Source organism: Myodes glareolus, chromosome 16 (assembly GCF_982192425.1).
Source record: "Myodes glareolus chromosome 16, mMyoGla1.1, whole genome shotgun sequence".
Lineage (NCBI taxonomy): Eukaryota > Metazoa > Chordata > Mammalia > Rodentia > Cricetidae > Myodes > Myodes glareolus.
The window spans coordinates 19,131,177-19,156,860 of record NC_142041.1 but is presented as its reverse complement, the minus strand read 5'-3'; the positions used below and the strand labels follow the sequence as shown (position 1 = coordinate 19,156,860).

Genomic DNA, 25,684 nt, shown 5'->3' with positions numbered 1-25,684 from the left:
ATCCAAACTCTGATGGGGCAACACAGGGCTGCTGAGACCGGCAGAGTGCAAGGGGCTTCCAGCGACAAAGTGGAGAGACCTATGTGCAGGGTGCCAGCAGGTCTGCTGTGAACAGCACAGCCCTGGTTCACTGTAAGCAGAACTCACTGAGGAGGCAGCAGAGGGCAGGGGTCATGGCGGGCAGGCTGCCTTACTTTCTTTTCCAACCTCTCTCCTCCAAGCACTAGGTACCCAGCAGCAGCTTCTCTCTTCCCCTAACACCCCAGCTGCACCTAACATCCCTGAACAAGAAGCTGCTGTGGACAAGAAGCCCAAGACCCTAAGGAGGATGCTGGGGTGGGGGGCGGCGGATGACTTTGCTTCCACCAGGTTCAAAGTCCCTTCTACCCCACAGCCTTGTCTTCTCACTCTGCAGGCTACGAGTGTGGCTTTATGCACAGACGTTCTTTAGGAACCATTTGGGAGCTTCCTAAGGATAACAAACATGGGCATCATCACAGAAGTGGTAGCTATAACAGTGAACGACCAGAGAAGGGGACACGAAGAATGAAATTTCAAACGGCAATGGTTTATGGAACGGCCCTGTCACTTGTTGACGTTCACAGCCAAACATGGGGCACAGAGACTGGGAGGACAGCAAGCTTCAGGCACTTGCTCAGGACAAGGCTGGTCAACAATATGAGGCTGTGCAAGGTGACTAGGTCTTCAGGGGCTTCAGAGGGACCCTGGTTAGTTCTTCTGAGCAAAGCGACACAGCCCACCTCTTGCCCTGGCCCCCATCTCACCTCGTAACTGCTTCCTACATATACATATACATATACATATACATATACACATACACATACACATACACATACACATACACATACACATACACATACACATACATATACACATACACATACACACTCCCCGGCTCTTACGTCACAGATCCTTCACCAGAGCTGAGTGGAGGCCAGCACTATACTTCTGAACCTTCAAAGCCATGAATTAAATGAACTTATTTGACTTTATAAAGAACACAGTAGTGGGTATTAGTCATAGCAGTAGAAGAAAGAAGCAAAGGCTAACACGGGCCTCCGAGTTAGAAGTCGCGAGATACGGGTCTCTGCCTTTCGGCAGAAACACATCAGCACCTGGGAATCAAGGCCAGCACCGTCCTCCCAGAGACCCCATCTGTCTGTCTGTTAGCGCCACCTTAGGAGCGCTGCAGTCTGTGGATGCCAAGGTCCTACTCCTTCAGTTTCTGTTCCGATTTTAAGGGGTGAGGCTGAAGACAGCATTATTCTTTTAATGCTGGCCGCATGGTTTTAAGGGGCAGGGCTGAATCCCACTGGAGCTGGGAGCTTCCAGCTTCCAAGAAAAAAGGAGGAGGGGACTGCTGAGTACCAATGTGTAGCATTGCATGATACTGTAGCAAGCAGGTAAGAGGCAATGGACTCCGGGCAGATGGGCCTGGGAAAGACAGCACTGGCAAGAACCTAAAGGCAGCCGCTCTACCGCTGCCGGAAGCTGAACATGGGCCCGTGACAGGAACAGTGGGAAGGGACTGAGAAAGTCAGGACAGGCTGTGGCAGCCCAGAGAGGGTCACCCACAGCAGCTGTGGAGGGGCTGGCTCACTACAGGCTGGGCTACCGAGAGGGCTTTGGCAGTAGCGGGTGGGCAGGTAGGGGGCACGGACACTGGCTGGTACCACTGTGAATAATACAACTCTGGACATGGAAACCGAATGCCCCGGGTCTGGTGTGTGACAAATACATGATGCCTCCATTGGGTTTACCATGGAGGGCTGGGGGAAGAACCAACAGAAACAGAACAAAAAATGTGCTTGGGCGTGAGGCACACGCCTTTGATCCCAGCATGTGAGAGGCAGAGGCAGGAGGATCTCTGTGAGTTAAAGACTGGACCTCACTGCTCTACAGAGAGAGTTCCAGGGCAGTCAGAGCAAACCCTGTCTCAAAAAACGAAACAAAAAACAACCCCCCCAAACCAAAATAAACAACAAACAAAATGTGCTGCCTGTGAGTTTCCTCAGTACGCTGGCGCCCCAGCAGGCACAGTGAGGCCCAAGAAGGCAAGCGAAGGAGAAGCAGAATCTGCCCCTGGATGCCTGCTCAAGGGCTTGCATTTGCGTTTGCGAGGCCCACGGCATGCTTCCACAGAAACACGCGCTTGAGCGCTGTTGAGAGGCTGTGCCTGACCCACAGAAACATAACTCCATGTCCTTGGTGCCTTCGGGCTAACAAAGTTAAAACCAGGCACTTGAGATGACTGGGAGGGAGCAGGAGTGGGGTGGGGGATTTGTCTTTTAGAGTTTTCCGGGAATCAACAAGAACGATGAACCACAACCTGACAAGTACACGCTATTACTACATGTTTCTCATCATACAAACGAAGACACAGCAAACCAAGAAACATCTTAGACACAGCATCTCACCTGGTAATTATGGACTTCAGGATTTGCTTTTGAGCTAAAAAGAAAAAGAAAAACATCATTTTTTTTTAAGTAAGGAGGCATTATGACGGCTCTATTTAATAGCGATAGCTAATTCTACAGACTCCCCGCTCCGTTAGGAATGTCTGCACACCGTTTCTTTTCTGGTTACTGGAGCTTACATGAACATACACAAGCATATAATCAAGGAAACCACAGACACCAGCTTTCGCTCCCAGTTCAAGGCTCCCTAGCACAAACACCCCAGTGCAGCTGTGACATATTGGGTTGCCTTTCAGCGGGGCGAACCAAGCAACTTCGGTACCCACTGCAGGCCCTTTCTGGCATGGCCCCGTCGGCTACAGCTCTAGTGGTGATACAGAGCTTCTTACAACTGGAGGAAGAGGTAGTGGCTTCCTGGAGACACCTGCCTAGGCACTGTGGTAGGGATCCCATGAGTTCCTGGTATACAGTGACAGTGCTCCTGATCTGGGCGCTGATGGTGATTGCTCATCCAAGTCAAGCCTCGGCCCTTTACTAATCTAATGTAGCAGGGTGACAGGGTCCATGACGTTTCCACAGACAAAGGGTCAGTTCCTTCACAGAGAGTCAGGAAACCTACTAAGACTCACAGGCCAGTCGATGGCTGAGCCAGGGTTGATACATCTGCTCAGACCCAAAACCTATTTTCTTTCCACCAAATCTAGCTGGCTCTTGGAGGGTCTGTGAAAAAGCTCAGAGCTCAAGTGTGATCTAAATTTGATTAGGATCTTAATTAGGACTAGCTTGGCAAGTTTATCAACACATATGCATAAATAAACATGTGTGTGGAATATATATGTATGGATATATGTGTGCGTATATGTATACACATACACACAGAGACAGAGATGGATGATTGGATGGCTGGATGATGAGAGAACATTTGTTACATGAGATGCAAGCTCAGTACCTACCAGAAACCTCACAACCCCGGAACAATCACTGGGCAGTCACTGTTGCTAGGGTGCCTGGGATCAAGGTTTATTGCTTCTCTAACAAAGCGGGGGCGGGGGGCATCTTTGTTCTGAACCTTATACTGGGTCTGCATTGAGTTTTCAGAGAGGACTGGAGGTGAGGTCAGGCGCTAAGCCAGGGGGCTTAGGCTGGATCTCAGCAGCTGGGTAAAGCGCTCCACAAAGTGCTGTTTTTCCAGCAGCGTCTCTGCGGTTCCCAGCACAACTTCACCCATGGTCCCCACAGTCACTCTGCTCACCGGGGGATCCCACAGCAAATGAACAGCTGCGAACAGCGGTTATTAGCTCATTTGTTCCTAAAGGGTATATTTACTGACACTTTTGTGTGTGTGTGTGGCGATTTTTTTTTATGTTTGTTTTCATGCCCGATATATAATCTCCCCTAGATTCTAAGAGGGAAATGCCACTTTATTAGGGAAATACAAACAAACAAGACAATCATCTCCGAAGAAAGCAGGAAAGACTGTAGCTTACGTTCCCCTGAGAATTAAAAGCAGGACCTGACCGGGCTGAGAAAGGCCAGCGGTTTTCAGCATACTACCTGCTGAGACCCTAACTGTCAGAGGCCGCCCCATGCCTAACAAAGGCCACACCTGCAGTCCTTCAACCACCCAACCCGAGAACACATAACCTCTACCATGGGGGCAATGGGCAGCAGTTCAAGAGGGTTCCGCACCCCTTCCATTGGATGCAGAAAGCAGATAGTATCACCAGGCCAGTATGTCGCTGCAAACATTCATGTTCTAATCCCTAGAACATGAAGCTGCGCTAACTTTGCTCTCCAGAACCTGAAGTTCCTTGAAGGGATTTTAACTCTTTCTGAAGTGGAAAGGAAGCCAATGAACAGGTGGGCCTTAGTCTTTCCCTCCCCACAAGCAGCTCTCTGATTCTGTTTGTCTGCTTTTAAGCCAGGCTTCTTGGGGATGGTGGTAGAGTATAAACATCGCAAGCTAAAAAAAATTGGGGGAGAACACAGACCGAGCCCAAACTCCTTGCCTGCAAATGAGGAAAATGAAACACAGCAGGTAGAACTCCAAAGGCTCCAGGATGCAAATGAGAAAGCTGTTACGGAGAGGGCTCCTGAGGCCTCGGTTGGAGTTCTGGAGGCTAGCCCGGGCAGTGGCAGCCCCGATCTCACGCCCAGTCTGCTAAGATGAGAGTACATAGCACAGGGCATCTGTATCCGTCTCAACGGCCGCCACCACTGTCGCCCCATCAGCCCTGAGGTTTCAGCCTGCGGTTCAGAACCAATGATCTACCTACCAACTATTCTCTCCCATGACAGCTGATCCTAGCATGTCACGCTTACAGAGGAAGAGCGGCAGTTTCAGAGAGGGGAGAGAAGGCAAGGTAGTAGGTAGGACAGTGACTCTCACCCGGAGGCCACGCTAACCTTACCAGGGAAGCTTTGCAGACCAAATGCCCAAGTCACAGGTATATAAGTATTCATTTGGCCCAGGGCTATCCTGCCCAAGGGGGGTGTTTCATAGCTCATCAGGTAATTCCAGACACAAGCAGGGTCAAACTAGGGAAGAGGCAGCTAATTTGACCCAAGGGTCAAATGTGGCTGACTGGTACTTATGAATAAAGTTTTATTAAATCACAGCCATGCTCATTTGTTTGCATGTTGCCAACATGCTACAATGTAGCCAGGGTTGCTACAGCAGCAATGAACAGTTCTGAAAGAGATGTCACAGCCCAGAATTCAAAGTATCTCCTATCTGCACCCTCATGGGAAGCATGCAAAGTCCCACAAGGGAGATTATCAGTCATGTGACATGTGATCCCGCAGAAACTCTTTGAGGTGGCTTCTTTATTTGCTTGCTTGCTTTTGTTATCGTTGTATGTCTGTGTGCATGATGCGTGTGCATGCCACGGTGCACGTGTGGGGGTCAGGTCAGAGGACGGCTCTGTGGAGCCATCTTTACATGGGTTTCGGGGACTGACCATAAGTTCAGTGCTTGCACGGCAAGCGCCTTTACCTACTGAGCCCTCCCTGCAGCCATCCTGTGCTGTTGGTCTCCCAGCATCTGGCGGTCACTAGACAAAGCAGCATCTTTGTCACTAGACAAAACAGCTGAGGAACCTGTGCCTAGCAGCAGGACTTTCAGTCCCCACCCTTGCCTGCCTCACGAACACTGCATGTGCTGCACGCATGGCTGCCACCTTACCACTGCGGCAGCAAACAAAGTTATTATGCTACTCAGGAAAAATAAAACAACAAACAACCCAGCTGTTTTGCAACAAGAAAGTCTTGGAACATTCTGTTGTATGCTTTTTGAAAGCTGGGAGGACGGAATAGCCAGGCAGCAGAGAAAGGGAGAAAAAAGTAATCAGGTGAGTCACTGGGATTTCATTGTATTAAGGAGATCAACACCGCAAACACACACGGTGATTAGAAGGGAGGAGCCGTGTTGGGGACTCTGGGGGCACTTACCAGAGCTGAGCAGCAATCACTGGGTTGCTTGCTGTAAAGAAAGGAAGGGAAGTTAAGCAGAACTTTAAAACATTCGGCACACAACACACAGAGAATGACGGGACAGAGTCCTCTCTGCCACGGCACAGTCCTCTTCCTAAACCAGGCAGCCCTGAACTCTAGCGACTTCTTTCCTTGAGCACCTGACATCCCTCCCTCTAATTGATGCTGTTCCTCCCTAGATCTCTAGGCAACTCTAGAGTCGGCTCCCAGGGTGTGCTGGTATGTCGACAAGGCACCAGGAGGCAACCACACAGCACCCAAAGGCAACCTCAGAACAGCCCTTGCTCCCGAAGAGCTGGGGGTCCTGGGTGGAGAGGGAAAAGCAATAGAACTTGATGCAGGATGAAATGCCAGCAGACATCTAGGGAAGAACTTGGAGCAGACAAGTTCTGATGGGGCAGAAGCAGAGCTTGCATGAAAGAGGCTCACATTTACTCAAATATACTTCTTTTCTTTTTGTGTGATGCTGGGAATCGAACCCATAGCCACTCTACCACTGAGCTATATCTCCAACTCGCTGCACACTTTTCTTCTTCTGAGGGGGCACAGTTTTATATTACTCCAGCTGGCCTCAACTACTATACAGCTGAACTTCTTCCGATCCTCCTGCCTCTACCTCACGAGTGTTGAGATTATCAGTTCATACAGAACTGGGAAGGCAAATCCAGGCTTTCATTTGAGCCAGGCAAGCACTCTGTCAACCGAGCCATACCCAGCTCTCCTTTCTTCCTTTCAAGACAGGTATGCCAGGGAAAACCACTCAGAGCTTCACTAAGAAGATACCAGGCCTCTAGCTGGAAAATATGTCAGTAAAATAAATGGAGGAAAAGGATCTAGAGACCAGAAAGGAGGGGAACAAGAACCTGGGAGCCAGAAGTCTAAGACAGCCCCAGGCTATGCAGTGGGGCCTGGCCATATGCTCTACCTCTAGGTCGGCTACACTGGACATTTCCTCCCCTTATGTGAGCACACACTTGTGGGGACTGGGTGCTTACTATGTCAAAATGGTGCTTTTTCTTTAGATAGTGGGCCTATCTCTGGACACCTGTGACTCAATGGACAATCTCCCCACCCCACCCCACCCCACTCGTCACACCCAAGTGTTCTGCTAATGGAGACAATGACCCTGCATGAGTTCTCACCCCTTTGCTGTCCCCTTAGACGCTGCCGGACGCTGCCTGCAGTCACCCTCCATCAGCGGATCACACTCTCCTGAACATGTTCCCGTTCCTTGGCCTCCCTTTTTGTCTTTTCCTTCCTTCCTTCCTTCCTTCCTTCCTTCCTTCCTTCCTTCCTTCCTTCCTTTCTTTTTCTTACTAACTAATTAAATTTTTTCACCGCAGTTTCCCCTCCCCACCTCCTCCCATACCCTCTGCCCACCTCCCTTGTTCGTTGGTTTCATTTTTTGAGACAGGGTTTCTCTGTGCATCCCTGGCCATCTTGGAACGCACTCTGTGGACCAGGCTGGCCTGGAATTTACAGAGATCCACTTGCTTCTGCCTCCCGAGTGCTGGGAAAGGTATGCGCCACCACAGCCTGGCTCCCTGATCTTTCTTAAAGCTAAGGCCATATTTGGGGGGCTGTTGGCTTTTTTCTCCACTACAACAGCTGAGAATGACTTAAGACCTGCTGACAGTCATAATACTGTGCTGTTGACTCATAGTGTAAGGAAACGGGAGTGGGAGATGAAGGTCACAGATTCTAGAAGGCCTGGGTATAAACAGGGTTCCACGGAGGCCCATCAAATCCTGGCTATGCAAGAAAAATGTACAGAAGCATCCTCACAAGTTTAGGAGGGTGGCAGAGCTGGGTGCAATGGCCCTGTTGTTAAAAAAAAAAAAAGACAAACAATTTAGCATTAACTGCAGTGTGCCGGATAGAGGACCAATCTGTGTAGGGAAATGAGCTATACAGAGCTTCAAGCTCAAATGATGAAGCCCAGTTTAAATAGAACTGAATCAGGAGGGCTCATATACTGCCTGGCACATTCCGGTCTCAGGCCTCACACAGGCAGGAGCCAGTAAGAGACATGAGGTTCAGGGAGTTCTGAGCAAGAGAGGAAGACCACAGGGTGGGCATGTCGAGACTTGACCACGGGGAACCTGAACTGTGTCTCTGCAGGTTCTGCATCCATGCTTCTGCGGTTTAGCACGCGCCTAATGTCCTCACCAGGAATGGCAAGGCAGTGGAGACAATAAAGGCTGTAGCTTCTATGGGCAAAGGTGATAGATACTATTGAGAATTCAACCCTAAAAGAAGTAGAGAGGCACGTTCGAAAGAAGACAGACAAGAAGAGGCAAAAGTTCTACCAAGACTTATGACTTTCTTTCCCAACAGCTTTTGAGCCAGAGGGTAATGGCAGTAAGTCCCTCCCCTAGCTAACCAACCCACCCGGCCCTACTGCACTACTGCCAGCAAGGAAGGAACATCGTATAACCTTTGAATGTGGAATGCCGCCGGGATGGGTAACGTTTGCTAGGCCTTCTCTCAAAGGTGCTGGTCCTTCGCAATCTGGAGCCATGTGTAGCTTGATATTCTGTCCGCCCACTAGGAAGGAAATATTTGATTGCACGTTAACGCCAACACCAGCTCTTGGCATACCACAGCTATTGCAAGTGAATATTTTTATTTTTCAAGAGCTCCAGTGTGCATTTCAACTTAGCGTGAACTCGCCTGGTAAAGACATGCTAAGTTTAAAGTTTCTACTTGGAAATACAGTCAGTCTCCTTTGCCAAGCGAGGCCCAGGGGCAAGAATCTCTTTCTACCAAAAGCTAAAACCTGCAATTTAAGCACCAACCACTAGGTTGCCCAAACCAAACAGGTCTGAGTCCTTGGATCATCTGATGAAGAAAACATTGGTTAGACGCAGAATAACCTTCCAAGGAATGCTATGGAGACATTTCACATTTCACGTCTTCTCCAAGGCTGCTGGAGCAGGCCCCTAAACTAAACCTTGGCTTCCCTTGCTATGCACCAAAGGAAATGTTTCTCACTTCACAAGGGCTTTCCAGACTCGACCACTGTGAAGGCAGCTGCAGCTTCCAGGAGGGGAGCTGTGCTTTTCTGCTCCACCCATCACTGCTCCAGCCCAGTTGCTCTTGGCTGGTTTTTCAGATGGAAGGAGCCAAACACGACTTGCTCCAGATGCCTTCCAGGGGTAACCTCACCTCCCAACTTCCCTTCCTTCTTCATGTCTCCTTGAGGAACAAAGGTCACGAGGTCTGAGGCAATCCTTGGAGCATCTCCCCAGCAGGGAAAAGCCTACTTATTTTGGCAATCTCCTCGACTGCCCCCTCCATCCAACTCCAAATCCGCACGGATACGGGCAATTGCAATGGTTCTGCAAACCTCTGCACTGCTGACATTCCCATCCACCACGGGCCTTGTGGTGCGACTCTTTTCCCTCAAGGACCCGGTCTTCTTTTTCCCCTTCCTTAGAGCATTTAAAAGATACACTCAAACAGAAACTATTCTTTCAACAGAAGCACAGAGCCGTTTTCTCGCACGGTGGGTAAACCTGAAGCAAGCAACTGCTCTGGCATTATAAACAGAGTTCAGGGACATGCCACGTGTGGGCAGAGGTTACGAAACCAAGCGAAGTTCTCGATCATGGAACTGAGATTCTCAGACTCGGGGGTGCATTTGAGATGTGCATTCCAAGCTGGAGAGATGGCTCTGTGGGCTGCTTTTCCAGGGGACCCAGGTTCAAAGTCCAACACCCACATCGCAGCTCACAATTGCCTGTCACTCTAGTTTTAGGACATCTGGCACTTTCTCTGGCCTCTTCAGACACCAGGCACTCACACGGTGCACAAACATACTTACAGACGAAACACCCATACACAAAAATAAATAAAATTAAAAAAAAATAACAAAATTCACATTCCAAGGGCTGATACACACATACGCACGTTCAGACTCTGACTACAGAGGCTGTCTATATATTTCCATTTTTAAAGATGCCCTCAAGAGCTTTCATGCATTAGTCTAAACTCAAAAGTGAAAATATGCGAGAATAAGTTTATCTATCCAGGCTCTTTTTAGATTTAAATACACACGTGTGTGCGTGCGTGCATGGGTGCACACCCACCCACCCACCCCCACACCGCTCTCATCCTTGATCATTACCAAATATCTTGACACTTCATGTAAAAGAAAACACAGCAACTGAAGCACCAGGGCTGGGAAGATGTTTAGGGAGTGAACTACAGACACAGCATGAAGATCCGAGTTCTGATCCCCAGCACGCGCGTCAACAGTAGAGTGTTGTTTCCCGGGGAGGTGGTGCTAGGTAGATCTTTGGAGGTCAGCAGCCTAGCTCAGTCAGTGAGCTCCAGATTCAGTAAGAGGTCTTGTCTCAAAAAATGAGACGGAGAGCAACTGAGGAAGACACTTAGGTCGCTCTCAGGCCTCTCTGAGAACCTGCAAGTGCATACGTGTATATACCTACTGGAAGAAATACAAACAGCACCACACATAACACACGCACACAAACGAACAGAAGCACCAAGGCCACTTCTAATCCACCTGGCAGGCAGACAGTTTGAACCCAGCAACGTTTGTAAACCCGGGACACCTGATCTTCCTTGTTAAGGCCGCTTCTAGGATTAAGACTGGGTCATGAGGAATTCTAGTGCGGCACCGGCCAACAGAACCTCCTACAAGGACCCTATGTCCTGTGTCTGCCCCACTCACAGGCAGTCACCACCTCACGTGGCCACTGGACGCTGGCAATAAGGCTGGTTGAGACCAGGGAACTACAGTAGCTTCTTCATGTAGCTCACGCCCATTGCACGGGACAACACCACTCTAACTAAAGGTGTAGTTCTGGCAATTTCGTTATTACATGTTGAGCACATCTCACCCCCAAATTCAAAACATTTGGGGCCCTAAGTTCACATATCTGCAATATCGAGTATCAAACATGCAAAGTTTCAAACTGAGAAAAATATCAACATCCCAAACATTCCTGGCACCAAGCATTTCACCCCAAATCAGTTCCGTTGTACCGGTAAAGTGATGGAACCCAAAAGAGGTTGGGACTGGACTTGCAGCTCTTAACAAGGTGGGGGGGGGGCGGAGCAAACCACCCAAACGGATGGACACAGGTTTGATGCTACTGCCACACACAGCACAAAAGGGCTGTCATCCTCTGAAACACGTGGTCCATGTCATAAAGCAATTGCCAACCTGAACCGGAAGCGGGAACCTAGCCGGATGAAGTCTGATCTGGTGGACTTGCTGTTGCTGGGTGTGCGCAGCCGGAAGAAGGCGTGGTGCTCCACGGCACACTTCCACAAGTGCTTGCAGGTGCGTGCACTGTCCAGCCTGAACACGAAGGTGTGCTCCTGCTCGCGGCCCTGAGGGGGGGAAGCAAAGGTCCCCGTGGGGACGCGTGTCATGGGGATGCGGGTGAGGGGCAGCGAGGAGGATGCCGGGGAGCACGGCCTACCTGGTCGTCATCCTCCACCACTACGAGGGTCAGTTTGCTCTTTTTAAAGTCCATTTTGGTGATCTTTGGCCTGGTCAGAGAGAAAGCGTTTTAAAAAGGACAGTCTACGGTCAAACTGTCTACACATCAAACAGTCTCCGTTCTACTTATAAAAGTTTAGATTGGCTAAGAAAAGAAAATCATCACTCATTCATTTAAATATGATTATCTAGAGGTTCAGCGCATCGGCCATACACCCACAATGACAACAGGATGGTGTGATTTTTTTTTTTTTAAAGTGAATCTGGGTGTTGCAAATACCCCTCAAAATCATCCAATCACATAGACTTTCCAACACAAAATAGGAAAAGACATTTTTAATATTAGACAAAACTAAATTACCAAAAGAATAAGCCTATTTTGTTAGCTCCTTCAAAGATTAATATGCCTGTCGGGGTCAGTCCAAGAGAATATTCACAGCCATCTCTTCCCTACAAACAAACGAAGTGACAGTCGGTAGAGGGTTCTAACAGGTCGTCACAGAAGAACGCAAAAACAATTTCCTCACCAAAATTTACTTTGTTGGCACACTATGCATTTCTCAGAAACAGTAAAACAAAAGGAGGCAAACACACGGGGTTCTTACCCTGACGACGTGCATGTCCACCCCATACATTTCCAGCCACTTGGCTTTGTTGAGATAGGAGAGTTCCGCCTGGGCAGGGCTCTTTCCCCTTAGGAAACAAAACCAATGGAGACATGTGTGAACTGCGACTCACACGCCCGCAGGGTCTGGAGAGCCTGCTGGGCTGCAGGAGGTCATGCAATCATTGCAGCCGTGGAGGGTGCAAGCTTACAAGGGTGGGAAACCATCTCCAAGAAACCCATGTTAACTGAATAGGAAGACCACAGAATGGTGTTTCTTAGGACAACCGAAGGAAACAAGAGTGGATGCCAGGTAGCGGTGGCGCGCACCTTTAACCCCAGCACTCAAGAGGCAGAGGCAGGAGGATCTCTGAGTTCCAGGCCAGCCTGGTTTACACAATGAGTTCCGGGACAGCCAGGGCTACAGAGAAACTCTGTCTCAAAAAGAAAAACAAAAAAAGGAAAAGAAAACAAGAGTGTGCTCTAAGGCCAAGGGAAAGACTTCCTCCTGGCTTTCCTCTGGGAGAAAGGAGGCTGTGTGTGAGGGAGTAGGTGGGGCACTTTGACTGAACATCTCTGCACACTTCCTTATTATCTGATGACAACATTCATGCCGTCTTTTATTTTAAAAGTCATCAGAGAACTGAGCAGCAATCGAAGGCCACACTAAGTCAGGTCCAAGAGTAAGCAGGAACAGGTGCTTTGTGGTGTATGTGTGTGTGTGTGTGTGTGTGTGTGAGAGAGAGAGAGAGAGAGAGAGAGAGAGAATGTGTACACATGAGAGAGAGAGAGAGAAAAGAGAGAGAGAGAGAAAGAGAGAGAGAGAGAGAGAGAGAGAGAGAGAGAGAGAATGCGTACACATGCATGCACGCATGTGTGCATCGCTGGCAAACTGCCTTTCTGGTCTAGGCGAAACAAAAACAAGGATGTTAGATTAGGGGAGTGGCAGCAGGGAAACGCGGAAGGCAGAAACACCACGCTGACTCTCAGTGTAATGAGCACACTTTTAGACATATAGTAACACTGTATGTCACATGGTCTCACCATTTCACCACAGGCGATGGGCCAAGTCCGCCTGACCCAGAATGTGGGACACCAAAAACACACGGGGTCCTCCCCCTACCCCTTTCTCAGACTGTCAGGTACTAGTGGGAGATAATGAGCTGCTGTGACGGGTAAGGCCCAGCTCTGAACACGGAAGTCAATTATGTCACATAAAGCTGGAAGGTCCTGGGGGTGATTTCATACATATTTAAAAATTGTTCCTATGATTAGACTTCAGCCTGCACAATAAAGCCTGGTGTGCATTTCTCAAATGTATCGCCACGCTGCTGTTCAAATGTTTCACATTTTAGATTCAGAATTTGGGGGTTAGGAATGCTTCGCCTACGTTAGGGATGCTTCACCTACATTTCTAAAAGATTTGCTCTAGAACAGTGGTTCTCAATCTGACCCTTGGTGGGGGGTCACACAATAGACATCCTGCATATCAGATATTTACATTACAATTCATAACAGTAGCAAAATTACAGTTACGACATAGTAACTAAATAATGTTATGGTTGAGGTCGCGACAACATGAGAGCTTGTATCAAAGGGTCACAGCATCAGGAAGGTTGAGAACCACTGCTCAGGATGGGTAGGACCTTGGAAGTGTTGTATTTTATCCGCACCTGGGGTGTCACTAGCAAGAAATCAAATCAGACAGAAGCTGTGTGTTTCAGAGACAGAAAATAGCATGGCTTGACCTGTGCACATTTCTCAGAAGAGAGGTGTTTTGGAAAGAGGTGTGAAGTCCAGGAGAGAGGGTCCAGCCTGGTCACCTACTGAGCACCTCTCTGTGAGACGGGGCACACTGTGCTGAGGAAGGTCATGCAACAGGTCTTCAGAAGGGCCAGACGGACACAGAAGACAAACCAACAAGCAGTTCCGACCTCGAGAGAGGGGCATTGAGGTACCTGTACTCTTTCCATCTCTGGAAGATATCGAATTCCATGGCTTCTGTCTGATTTGGGATGAACCGAAACTCAGACACAAGCTCCGGCGTGTGTTCCGGGAGCTCACACTCCCCCAGCTCCGCTGTGCAGTTTATAAAAGGGAGGAAAAAGAAGACACTGAACACTTGGGGTTAGTGCTGTAACTCGATCCAAAAGCATTATTTCTGATCAGAAGGGACAGGTGCCTCTGGGTAGAGCTCTCCCTTCATCAGCTTCCCTCAGAATCCCTGGTCATTCTAACACACACACACACCCCCCACACACACAAACAAGAGAGAAGTACACCATCATCTTAGTCATTACTGTCTTTCTCCTCCCTGCCTCCCCCACCTAGGGAGGTCTGATCTGACTCGCACATCTCTGGGAAGTGGAAATTTGCAATAAAAAGGCGATTGCAGGCCATGAGGATCTGCCTGAGAGCATCTTCCGCACAGGGCTCTCCCTAAGCATAGGCCAGAACAGCACTTTAGTGTTTGCAGGGCTGGGAAGGATGGATCAAGATTTTGGTGCATGCAGAATCTGACTGAGGGATAAAGAAGCAGGGAGGGGTGGTGAGCAGGCTGCAGGAGCCACTGCGGCAAGTCAGGCAGAACAGAGAAGGGGAGAGGGAGAAGGCTGCGCAAAAGAGGGCTAGCCACAGGAAGCTTCCCGGCAAAAAGCCCATTGTACACCATTGCTCTTGCTCTTGCTAAGCTGCAAAACAGAGGGCCCAAGGACATGATGGCCCTGTCCTCTAGGTCACAAATGAGAAAATCCACTTGACCCCTGCAGATTTCAGAATAAAAGGGAATCTCCCAGTTTCCTCTTTATAACCTGGTTTCAGTAAGCGTGGGTTTCAGGTCAGCAGGTGGAGATGCCGCCTAGGGGCTGGATCACCATGCGGACTTGCATGCCCATTCAGGAACAGTCCAGCCACTGCCTGCCATTTCACAAGACCCTCGGGGATTGGTGCACTTTCCTTGGAGAGGCAATGATCCACAACAGCTGTTTTTGAGCTTACAGTGCGAAAGCATCATTTGGTAGGCTCGCTGAAGCGACACATCACTGGCCCCCGCACCTGGATTTGTTGGTCCTGATATGGACCCAGGCCCAGAATTGAATGTAACTGTGGGTGACCTGTAACTTCTGGTCTCTGCCTTTCACCATTGTACCTGATTTTATGTGGGGCTGGGGATGGATTTCAGGAGTTCACATATGCTAGGCAAGCACTCTACCAACAGGGCTACATCCCCACCCCATTGGGTTTGTACTTCTAACAAATTCCCATGTGATGCTGACATAGCTTTGCATGGTCTGGAAAGAGATCCCTATGGTACCCATGTACCCATAGGCAAACATGACTCAATAGCACCCTGTGGTGGCCCTAATTGTCTGGTTTTGTTTTGTTTTGTTTTTGAGACAGGGTTTCTCTGCAGCCTTTGGAGCCTGTCCTGGAACAAGCTCTTTGTAGACCAGGCTGGCCTCGAACTCACAGAGATCTGCCTGCCTCTGCCTCCCGAGTACTGGGATTAAAGGTGTGTGCCTCCACCATTTGGCTGCAGCCCTTAATTGTCAAGATTAAGTATGCCAAAAACACCAGTAAGAGGACAGCGTCCCTTTCAGCCTTTGCTGTGCTCCACCGGGCCAGAGGAGCACCTGTCTTCCAAGAACATGCTGAAAGAGCTTGGCACTCCAAGAATCTCCCAATTCTGCAGCCAGGCTCTGACTCCATGGAGGCCATGGAAGGTAAGGGAGATGGCTCCGATGTAAGAGAGACTCAACTCCAACCCTGCTGCAGCTATCTGGGTGACCCAGGGCCAATCACAGAGATGCTCCCAGGTCTCTACCTGAGACGTGGGAGTTATTACATGAACGAAACTAGAACACTATCATGCAACGGATGATCTCAAATCCCTCTGACCCTTTCGCTTGGGTTGATTCTCAAATATACCACAAATGCATTCCCCAAGGAGCACATCATCCATGGAAGGACAGTAGCTTGACTCAGGGGACAGGATTCATTCAAGAGCAACGGTAAGACAGGCCCTAAAGTCTCAACCCCCAGGGGAAACTGCTCTCCATTTTATTCACACTGACCAAGCTAGCAAAGAAACTTCTCACAGTGCAGGGCCCCACGCTGGGCTCCAGAGGAAAGCAGGTGAGACCACCGGGAATGAATGGTATGTGATAAGCGCTTCCCCGCATGTCCCTCATCAGTCTTCCAAGTATTTATTTATACCTGACACAACGATTGTCCTTTAAATCACCTATAGATAGGGCTGCTTTCCTCTTCTCTGTGCAGCTTTCACGGCCTCACTAAGCTGGGCCAGCAAGGGCAGAGGTGTGCCTCCTCCTCCCATCACTCAGGACAATAGGACAGGCTTGAAACACTGAGCCAATCGCCTCAGGAGGAAGCTTCTGCAGTGATGAATGGCCCCAGGCCTGACCCAGGTGCTTGGGTGTTTCCCTCTCATTACCACTACCCTGACAGATCCTTCGGGGCTGCCAAGCCCGATGAGGCCTCTTACAGCTCAGGAACCAGTGCAGATGAAGGCGACTGTCTATGCTGGTAAAATCTGCAAGTGGCCGACACAAGGAGCCAGGAGCCTCTGCCATGTCTCCAGTCCCTCCTACAGCATGGCACTCACAGGAGGCCTGCTGCACTAGAGGACACAGGGAGAGAGGAAGCACACAGCTCTGTATCTCACACAGCTGTCTCTAGATAGCACCACTGTCCCCATCACCACCAGGGCTTTCAAACTACACCGAGGGTCTCCCCAAAGTTATTCCTCTATTCGTTCTGCGCTCACTGAGCATCTGTTAGGAGGGCACTAAGGACTAGAAGTACTCAGGGATGGGAATGCACCCATTATCAACAAAATATCTTTACATGTATAAATGTGACAACGTAAAAAGACTTTAAAAAAGGTAAGGAGGTCCGGGGAGATGCCTCGGCAGATAAAGGCGCTTGCCACCAAGCCTGAACGATCTGAGTTCGAGCCCCATGGCGCGCGTGATGGAAGTAGAGAACCAGCTTCTGCAAGCTGTCCTCCGAGCTCCTCAAGAGCGCGCACACTTGCACAGGCAGACACACTAAATTAAAACGTAACAACGTACTAGAAAACCACACACATAAATTTCTCTATTATTCTAGCCTGAATTACATTTCTTTAAAAAAAAAAAAAAAAGAATCCTAAACTCATTAACAGAAGACGTAGCTGCTGGTGGGTGGCTGGTGGGGAAATCACATGCTTTCCAGGGCCTGCCTGACTGCTGTGTTGCCCTACCCGGAGTCTGTGATCACGTGATCTGACCTCGTGACACCTCTCAGATCAGCTTCTCTTAAATTAGTAAAATATGAACTGGTTAGATGGCAGATCAAGACACTCGCCACCGAGACTGACAGTCTGAGCTGGATATCCAGAACCCACATGTGAAAGGCGAGAACCACTCTCCAACGTTGTCTGACAAGCTGCCACACTTACACGGTCACACACACACACACACACACACACACACACGAGTGAATGTCACACGTCATAACCCAGCGAATGCCCTCTGATAAGCACATGCTAATGAAATCTCATCCTCTTAATTAGTGCTGGAGAATTAAGCAAGCGTTCCTCATGCATTTAAAATGAAGATCCGCCTGCACCTCCCACAGACGCACAGTCAGTGTGGACGGCCCTGCAGGCGGACCTCCTGCCCCCAGCTCCCACCTGCACGCTGGTGACTTCAGCCCCTCTTGGCCAGGGTCCACACAGGCCACTTACTCCCCAGGAGTCTCCTTTTCCTGTACCCACTCACTGATGCCACCACCTACCCTCAGCAGCAGCCTGAGTCATCCCCAACTCCTTTCTCACATTAAGCCTCATTAGGGAATCAGCTCCTGGCACTGCCGTGGCGGCATTCACTGCGTGCACACCCACCTGCCCTGCCTGGCGTCTTACTATCTCCGTTCGGGTAACAGCCCTCACCACTCCAGCCCCTGTATTGGCCCCGCTCCAATTTTTTCTTTCCACACAGCCAGTGTGGCCTTTCCAAAATACCTACCACCGGGGTCTGCCTCCCTAAGAACATGCTGGCCCCAAGTTCGCAATCTTTAGGTGGGGTCGAAGGCTGTTCCCAAGCCAGGTTCTTGAACTTCACACTGTGATTACTATCTCTGTGACTTTATTGTTTGCTTGCTTGCTTTCGGTTTTTCTCTGAGACAGCTCCTCAGGTAGCCCAGGCTGGCCTCAAACTTGTATCTAGTTAAGGATGACCTTAAACTTCTGATTCTCCTACCGCCTCTTAAGTACTAGGATTACTGTTGTGCATCACCGCATTTGGTTTTATGTGGTGTACAAAGTTCAACCAACCTAGACGCCGGGCAGTGGTGGCACACATCTTTAATCCCAGCACTCGGGAGGCAGAGGCAGGCGGATCTCTGTGAGTTCGAGGCCAGCCTGGTCTACAAGAGCTAGTTCCAGCCAGGGATGTTACACAGAGAAATCCTGTCTTGAAAAACAAACAAACAAACAAAGAAAAACCCAACCAACGTTTTTCTGTATTAGCCCCTTATATGAGCCCCACCCCAGACTTGAAGTACTAGGGGTGGAACCCAGGGCCCTGTGCACACCGAGCTGAAGCTGTATCTCCCCTCCTCTTTACATTTTCCGCAGGTTCTGCTAGTCCCCTTCCTCTCCACGTCCCCCTCTCCCAGGCCTCCTGTGTATCTCTGCTGCTAGAAAAACAGCCATATGCTCCATGGGCCTTCGGCACCAGACTGTACGCTCCTGGGGACTGAGGTCACATCATCTTACTCTGCATCCTGGGAGAAAGCAGGACACTGGGCCTGGCATACAGGAGATTCTCTCTTACTGAAATGGAAGCAATGACTTTAAGATTTTCAATGTACCTTGCAGACAGAGAGCGGCTAGTTCCACAGCCGTTTCGTAGGGACACTTCAGTCTTGGGGAAAGAAAGGAAAGAAAAAGAAATTAGCACTGCAAGGGAGTTCTCCATTTGGAACTATGTAACAAATAATAGCAAAACACACCCTTGAAAAGGCAGCAGTGTTTATGTAGCGTCTGATGCTAGTGGGTTAGATTTTTCCTGTCTATGTTAAAGAGCACTAATACACACTTCAAATTTTCCGGGGGGCAGTTCCCTGCATATGACAAAACTATCCAAGAATTCATTCTACCAACCGTGCAGACACTTCTACTGAACTCGAAAAGACCTCGGGATGTTTCGGAAGCAGAATGAAAGCCTTCCGTTTGTCTCGTTAGCTTAAACTGATTTCCTCTTGATGCAGTCCATTAGTCTTTCCCAGCTGCCTTCGGTCTTCCTTGAAACAAAGCCAGGAGGGTAAAAAGACACGCACCAGCGGCGCTTCTACAGCTTTGAGGACCACTAGCTGAGCTCAGCATGCTAACAGGTCCAGCTGAGGCAGTGGTTTCACTTCGTCTCAGATTCCAAGGTTGGTTAGGAGAACTGTAGTGATGGAGACGGCACGACGCTTCCTTGTTCTTAAGGCCTTCTCGTATGTGTAATACAGCTGAATCAATGTGTAGTCTCTGAACTCTTAGGATGGGTCTGGCTAGTGCCCCCCCCCCATTTCTCATCTTCCAGATGAGAACGTGAGTCCTCAGCATCTTGCCCAACATCTTCCAGCCGACAGGAGGCAGTGCTGGGCTCAGAACACTCTCTCGGTTGGCCACGGAGGAAGGAAGTACTGTCATCAATGCTTTCCAAACCAGAGACAAGTTCTACAGTGACAGGGTCTTCAGCATGATGAGCTCAGAGCTGACGGCGATAGCAATGCACACATACTCAGCACACACGTCAGCCAGATACTGTACTGCATGGCTGAGGGAGGCCAATGCATACACTGTTCAGTCTACCCATCCCATTGCCTACCTGTCACTCAAAGTTTTAGAGTGCATTTTCTATTAAGAATTTGCAAACACGGAAATTACATCTTATTTGTTACATTTAAATTTTTATTTATAGAACTGACATATTTGGTTTTGCTGTTTGAGACAGGGTCTTACTGTATATCTCGGACTGGCCTAGAACTCAATAGGTAGATCAGACTGGCCTCAAACTCACTCAGATCCACCTGCTTCTGCCTCCCCAGCTCTGTGAGGAGATGTCAGAAATCACAAATGGCAGAAATCAACCATTAAATTTCCTTCAGATTACATTCAAAATCAGAAAATATTCCTGTTGGTTAACATCAGGTACTGCTTCTTAGTCTTAATATAGACAGAGTTGTTTTTTTTTTAATGTAACAGAAAATACTCAATAACTCTTATTGGAAAATGATTAAAGCTAACTTGAAAAAATCTTATATTTATTTATTCATATAAATAGATACGGTTTGTGTGTGTGTGTGTGTGTGTGTGTGTGTGTGTGTGTACACTTGTGCATACGTGCTCAGATGTTAGGGGATACTGCACATGCCACAGCATGTGTCTGGAGGTCAGAGCCTAACTTTCGGGCCCTAGGGATCAAACTCAGGTTGTTTGGCTTGGGCACCTTCACCTGCTGAGCCAGTTTGTCAGCCGTCTTCCTCCATGAGTGTCCGTCCCCTCCACACCAACCACATAATGCTGTTTTGTGGCGACATGATAATGTGTCTTGCTAATGATCACCACAAGCCCAATGCCTTGCGCTTAAATAGCATTTTTAAGATGGGAAAGGAAATGAGATGAGGAGCCTAGAGCTCTTCTACCAGGGCCAGATAAAGACCCCTTTACATTGCTTTGGTGTGACAGTGAGGAGTGAGACCTGTACATGTACACATGTGGACATGTATGTGGCTTGCAAATACAAGGGAAGCCAGCATGAATGGGGCAGTGATGTGACAGGGAGACAGTGGTCCCCAAATACACATCATTCAAGAAACTCAATGCACGCATCTGGAGATCATTAAAAAAAAAAAAAAAAGGACAAAAATGACAGCGGTTCAAGTATCTGACTCATTTGCTACGACCTGGGGTACTGTTTTTTTATTTTGGTAAGGAGGATACAGGGCGAAAGAGTTAAAACAGCGAATTACTGAGGTATACTATACTCTATGCTGGGTTAAGAGTTAGAACAAAAGCGTACTTACTTTCCAGAAAGAATGTCATGCCTGAGTTGTAAAACAAACAGGTACCTGACAAACATATACAAAAGTCAACAGAGGGGAACCCTTGCCCTTCCCAGCCGCTCCAATCCCCAGCCTCCCATCGCACCTCCACTCCGCCCGCAGCACATGCCCTGGCATTCTGTACTGTCAAAGGGGAGTCCAAACAAGCGAGGAGGGAGGGAGCTTCCTTCTGAGCCTGTGGAAAGGCATCCTAGGTCTCACTGGGTGGGGAAATGTATGTTGGGAGTTTGCAAGATACTTGTAGGATGGAGCAAGGATGCAACATCAAGCAGTCTGATGTTTCTTGCAGGATGGCTTTGGTGCAGGAGAAACTAGCCCAACAGGCACAGAGAACTTTAAAAAAAAAAAAAAGCAAGCAATGCACCTAAGAAAATGGGGCTACACCTAACAGATTCCAGAAGTCTCTCAAAAAGCCTGCAGCTGACTGCAGGCTCTATTGGAAACCACAGGCTTTTCTTCTGGGTGTAGTTTAACTGCTTACTCTGTCTTTAAAAGAAACAGACTAAACACGCATGTAAACCATGCCACACACAAACACACACACACACACACACACACACACACACACAATTTCCAGAATTACACTACAGATAATTACAGTGATAATAAGAAACAAGAAGGAAAGTAGCAAAAAAACATAAGAAGACTCACGAAGCAAAAAAATAAATTTCTTCATCTCAACTAAAAGTCTTTTCTTTCCAGGAAGATGTGGGCACCAGAACCACTTTGCACCAACCAAAGCCTCCCACACTCCACTCCAGGCCTTCGGAGTAAGAATCCTACACTTGGGGCTGGAGAGATGGCTCAGCGATTAAGAGCATTGCCTGCTCTTCCAAAGGTCCTGAGCTCAATTCCCAGCAACCACATGGTGGCTCACAACCATCTGTAGTGAGGCCTGGTGCCCTCTTCAGGCATGCAGGCATATACACAGACAGATACTGTATACATAATAAATAAATAAATAAATATTAAAAAAAAAAGAATCCTACACTTGAGTGGTCCCCAGGAATCCCATTTGTTCAAAAATTTCCCAATGTTTTTGGTTCACACTCCTGGCTTAAAAAGTGGCTAGCTTTGGTGACAACTAGGGACAAGACATGTCATAAGGACCTCCAAAGAGGAACACTGAAGTTGCTTAATGAGCTGAACCTTGGAAGCCATGTGGGCAGTCCTTTTCTGGAGAGTGGCTATACGCTTTGGATGACCCAGAAATCAAAGTGGGCAGGCAGGCTGAAGGTTCTTCCTCATTCCGGAAGATTTCTTCTTCCCAATAGGTCCTTAACTACAACTGAACTTCCTTCCACTTCTGAAATTTAGGAAGCTGACGTGCATTGGCACCAACAAGAGCATGGTGTCCATGTGACCGAAAGGTCTGATTCTCATAGGGAACCCAACAGGAAAAGCCCCTCAGGCCCTTGTCGTGGGCACTAGTGACAGCTTTTCAAATGTCACTTAGGCAGTCCTCTCCAAGTTGCTGACCACCAGTGTAGGCCACCCACCCATGTACAAGTCACTACTACACTGCATCACACACAAACCCCGTGACAAGGGCACTCTGGGGAGCTCAAGAACTCGCTAAAGCATCCCACAGACAGAAGGGAAGCTCCACACTCCAACCCCTATTCACATTCTCTTTTTCTTCTCTATTGCTTCTGGAATTCAAGAGATAAACATAGGCATTTATGACATGAAAATATGCAGTGGAGCTGAGAGATATATAAAGAAGGTCCTAACAAAATCTGTGGTGACAGAGCCGCTGATATGAAGTAAAGGGTTCCTTCTACTGGAACAATCGGAATGCTGTGCAATACAAAAAAAAAAAAAAAAAAAAAAAAGAAAGAAAAAGAAAAAAAAGGCTATTCCTGACTAAAAAATCTTCTCCCAATATCTCCATTTTTTGTAATGGAGACAAAGACAAAATGCCATAGATGAACCCATCATTTCCCCAAGATCCCAAAAGAAATCCACCTCATTTGATTCCTATGCAAAATACCAAATTAAGCACACGGGTGGGTTTTCAAGAGGGTAGAGAAGCCTGGGAAAAGTGCTAGTAACTTTTGCTTAGTAACACAGAGGGCTAAAAACTGAAGCTAGCCATCCCAGGGAAAAGACCCCGCCCCCTCGTCTGGCGGGGGCGGGGCTACTGAACAGAATTATCTGTGTGGTGCCCTACCTTGTAAACTCCTCTCGAAGGTTGTTTGGCTCCGAAGAATAGTATTTGACTCGAAAGTGCAAAGCGTAAGCAGGTCCAACTAGATATTTGGAGACAGAAAGGTAGAGATGTTTGTCTCCCCTCAGACGAAAGGACACAACACATCACAATGACGGTACGCTCACTGCTCCATCGGGAGGTTGAAAAACGGAACCGAACTTTTAGGTTGCCCAGAAGGGTTTAGCTGGGACCGTCACTCTGGCAGAAATCCCTGAGGGTCTGGGTGGGTAAAAAGAGCGGGCGTTTCGCTATCTCTGATGGGGTTACTCCAAACTGGCACCCACGTTTTACAACGTACAAAACGGGCTGGAGACAACTGACGTATAAAACAGCAAAGTGTTCTGCGATGTGGGGAGACGCAGTAAAAATATTTTAAGGCATTTTCAAGAGAATATAATTTCCAGATGATCTAAGCGTAAGCATTAGAGAAATACGGTTCCCACACTTGTGAGGAAGGAGCTGGAGACTTCCTGCTTCCTACTCTCCTTACTGAATCTGAAACTTACTTGGAAATGAGGAAAGGGGGTGTCAGGTTTCTGCATGGTACCTCAGTCAGTTCTCATTGGCAGCGGAGCACAGGTGGGGCTCAGTATCTACCCAAAATACGCATTCAGTTTTAAAGTTCTACTCTATGACCAGTTTAAAGGAAGTAGAAACCAGCCATTTAACAACGGATCTATTTACACATCAAAAGATCTCAAACAACTTAACAAAGGAGTTTACTGACAGGTTAAAAGAGAAAAAAGAAAAAAAAGAAAGAAGACGTGAGGAGACTGGAGTCTATGACTTACCTTTCATCTGTTTCTTTATGGGTTTCGAATGGTCCAGCCAGTGCTGAAAGAAAGAAAATGTTTCCTTAGGAGCTAAGTATGTGCCGCTAGAGCTCCCCTCACCCCACCCTCCACCACAAACCTGAGTGATTCCACTCACAAAAGACCTGAGATGGAGTCAGATCTTGAATTCTTCAGTGGAGATCTGCACACTGCTAGGTATGGTATTAAAAATTCGTGGCTCACCCTGGAGAGGTGGCTCAGTAGTTAAGAACACTGGCTGTTTTCCTGAGAACCCAGATTAGATTTCCCAGCATCCACATGACGACTCACAACCATCTGTAAAATTCAATTCCAGGGCATTCAACGCCTTCTTCTGACATCTGTGGGCACTGTACTCACATGGTGTGTGACATACACATTTAGGCAAAACATATAAAAATAAACAAATATGTAAAGCACCTGCTTTGGATCCCCAGAACCTATACAAAAGCCAGGTAGGTGGAGTAGCAGCCTGTAATTCCAGTTTATGAAGGCAGAGAGAGGATTCCCAGAGTAAGCTAGCTGATGAGATTAGCAGTATCAGTGAGCTCTGGGCTTGATTGAGAGACCCTGCCTCAATGAATGAGGTGGCAAAGCAATATCAACCCTCCACATGTGCCCCCACACATACAAATATGCATACACACACAAGCCACACGTGTAAACGGGAAAACAAATAAATAATCTGCTTGGACATGTAAGTGCATTTTTCTTACAGCCAAACTTTCCCAAGCTTTTTAAGGAGTTCAGCAAGCTCTGAAACCCCTAAAAGTTTGACCTGCAAAGTCCCTTCTAAAACTTGCGGGTTGTTGACGTTACTGATCATGTACTATGCTGCTGATCTCCCCTGGTAACTCTGGGTCTCTGCCAGTCTGGCAGAGAGCACAAACTCCCATTTGTTGGCTAAGTGTTGGTCACACACCTGCCTTGTGGTTCTTACTCCCTCGACTCTGGAATCAGGAAAACAAAGTAAGGGACCCGCCACTCCCCTACTCTCCTGACCCCCACCACTGACAGAGACAGAGGCAGATGGTTCAGCTGTGGCCAGCGAGGGTATTTCAACTGCTCCACATACGTCCCATAAAATACCTACTTCAGTTTTATCTGCCTAAGGAGGTTACAGAGTCATTTCCCTATCTAAACATTTATGTCAAAATTGTTGACATATGCTCAGGAGCCTAACTTCTACAGAAAGCTACATATGAGAACACCGGAGAGGTATAACATCCAGATAAAGCCTTCCTAAAGAGAAGACATTGTGAATTAAAAATGCATTTTATCCCTCTGGCCTCTGTATCCCACTTGGGCACACGGCAGACCATGGAGTGTTATTCGTTTAGGCCTATGATTGCATGTTTGTACCTGGGTTCTCAAGACAGAACAGCACTCACCACCAACAACCCAGGAAAGGTCAAAATCACAACCTGAGGTCTGGTCGCTATCACTCCCATACCGTTATAAAGCTGAACTGTCATGAGTCAGGGGCTATCTGCACTCTGAGTCTCTCAGATCAAACCCTAATGGCAAGGGACCATG

General features: G+C 48.2%; 1 protein-coding gene across 6 annotated transcripts in view; it reads right to left on the bottom strand.

The window, feature by feature from the left end:
• Epb41l4b (erythrocyte membrane protein band 4.1 like 4B) overlaps positions 1-25,684 on the bottom strand; it is a 156,966-nt gene that overhangs the window by 70,945 nt on the left and 60,337 nt on the right. For all 6 annotated transcript variants that reach the window (XM_085677124.2, XM_048419756.3, XM_085677125.2 and 3 more), the window contains exons 3-14: positions 24,128-24,170; positions 23,298-23,376; positions 21,086-21,130; positions 18,884-18,936; positions 13,966-14,086; positions 12,009-12,096; positions 11,765-11,853; positions 11,384-11,453; positions 11,122-11,291; positions 8,368-8,477; positions 5,889-5,919; positions 2,439-2,472 (exon numbers count right to left, since the gene is read on the bottom strand). In XM_085677124.2, the coding sequence (XP_085533250.2) occupies positions 2,439-2,472; positions 5,889-5,919; positions 8,368-8,477; positions 11,122-11,291; positions 11,384-11,453; positions 11,765-11,853; positions 12,009-12,096; positions 13,966-14,086; positions 18,884-18,936; positions 21,086-21,130; positions 23,298-23,376; positions 24,128-24,170 (933 nt within the window). The remainder of the gene's footprint in view (positions 1-2,438; positions 2,473-5,888; positions 5,920-8,367; positions 8,478-11,121; positions 11,292-11,383; positions 11,454-11,764; positions 11,854-12,008; positions 12,097-13,965; positions 14,087-18,883; positions 18,937-21,085; positions 21,131-23,297; positions 23,377-24,127; positions 24,171-25,684) is intronic.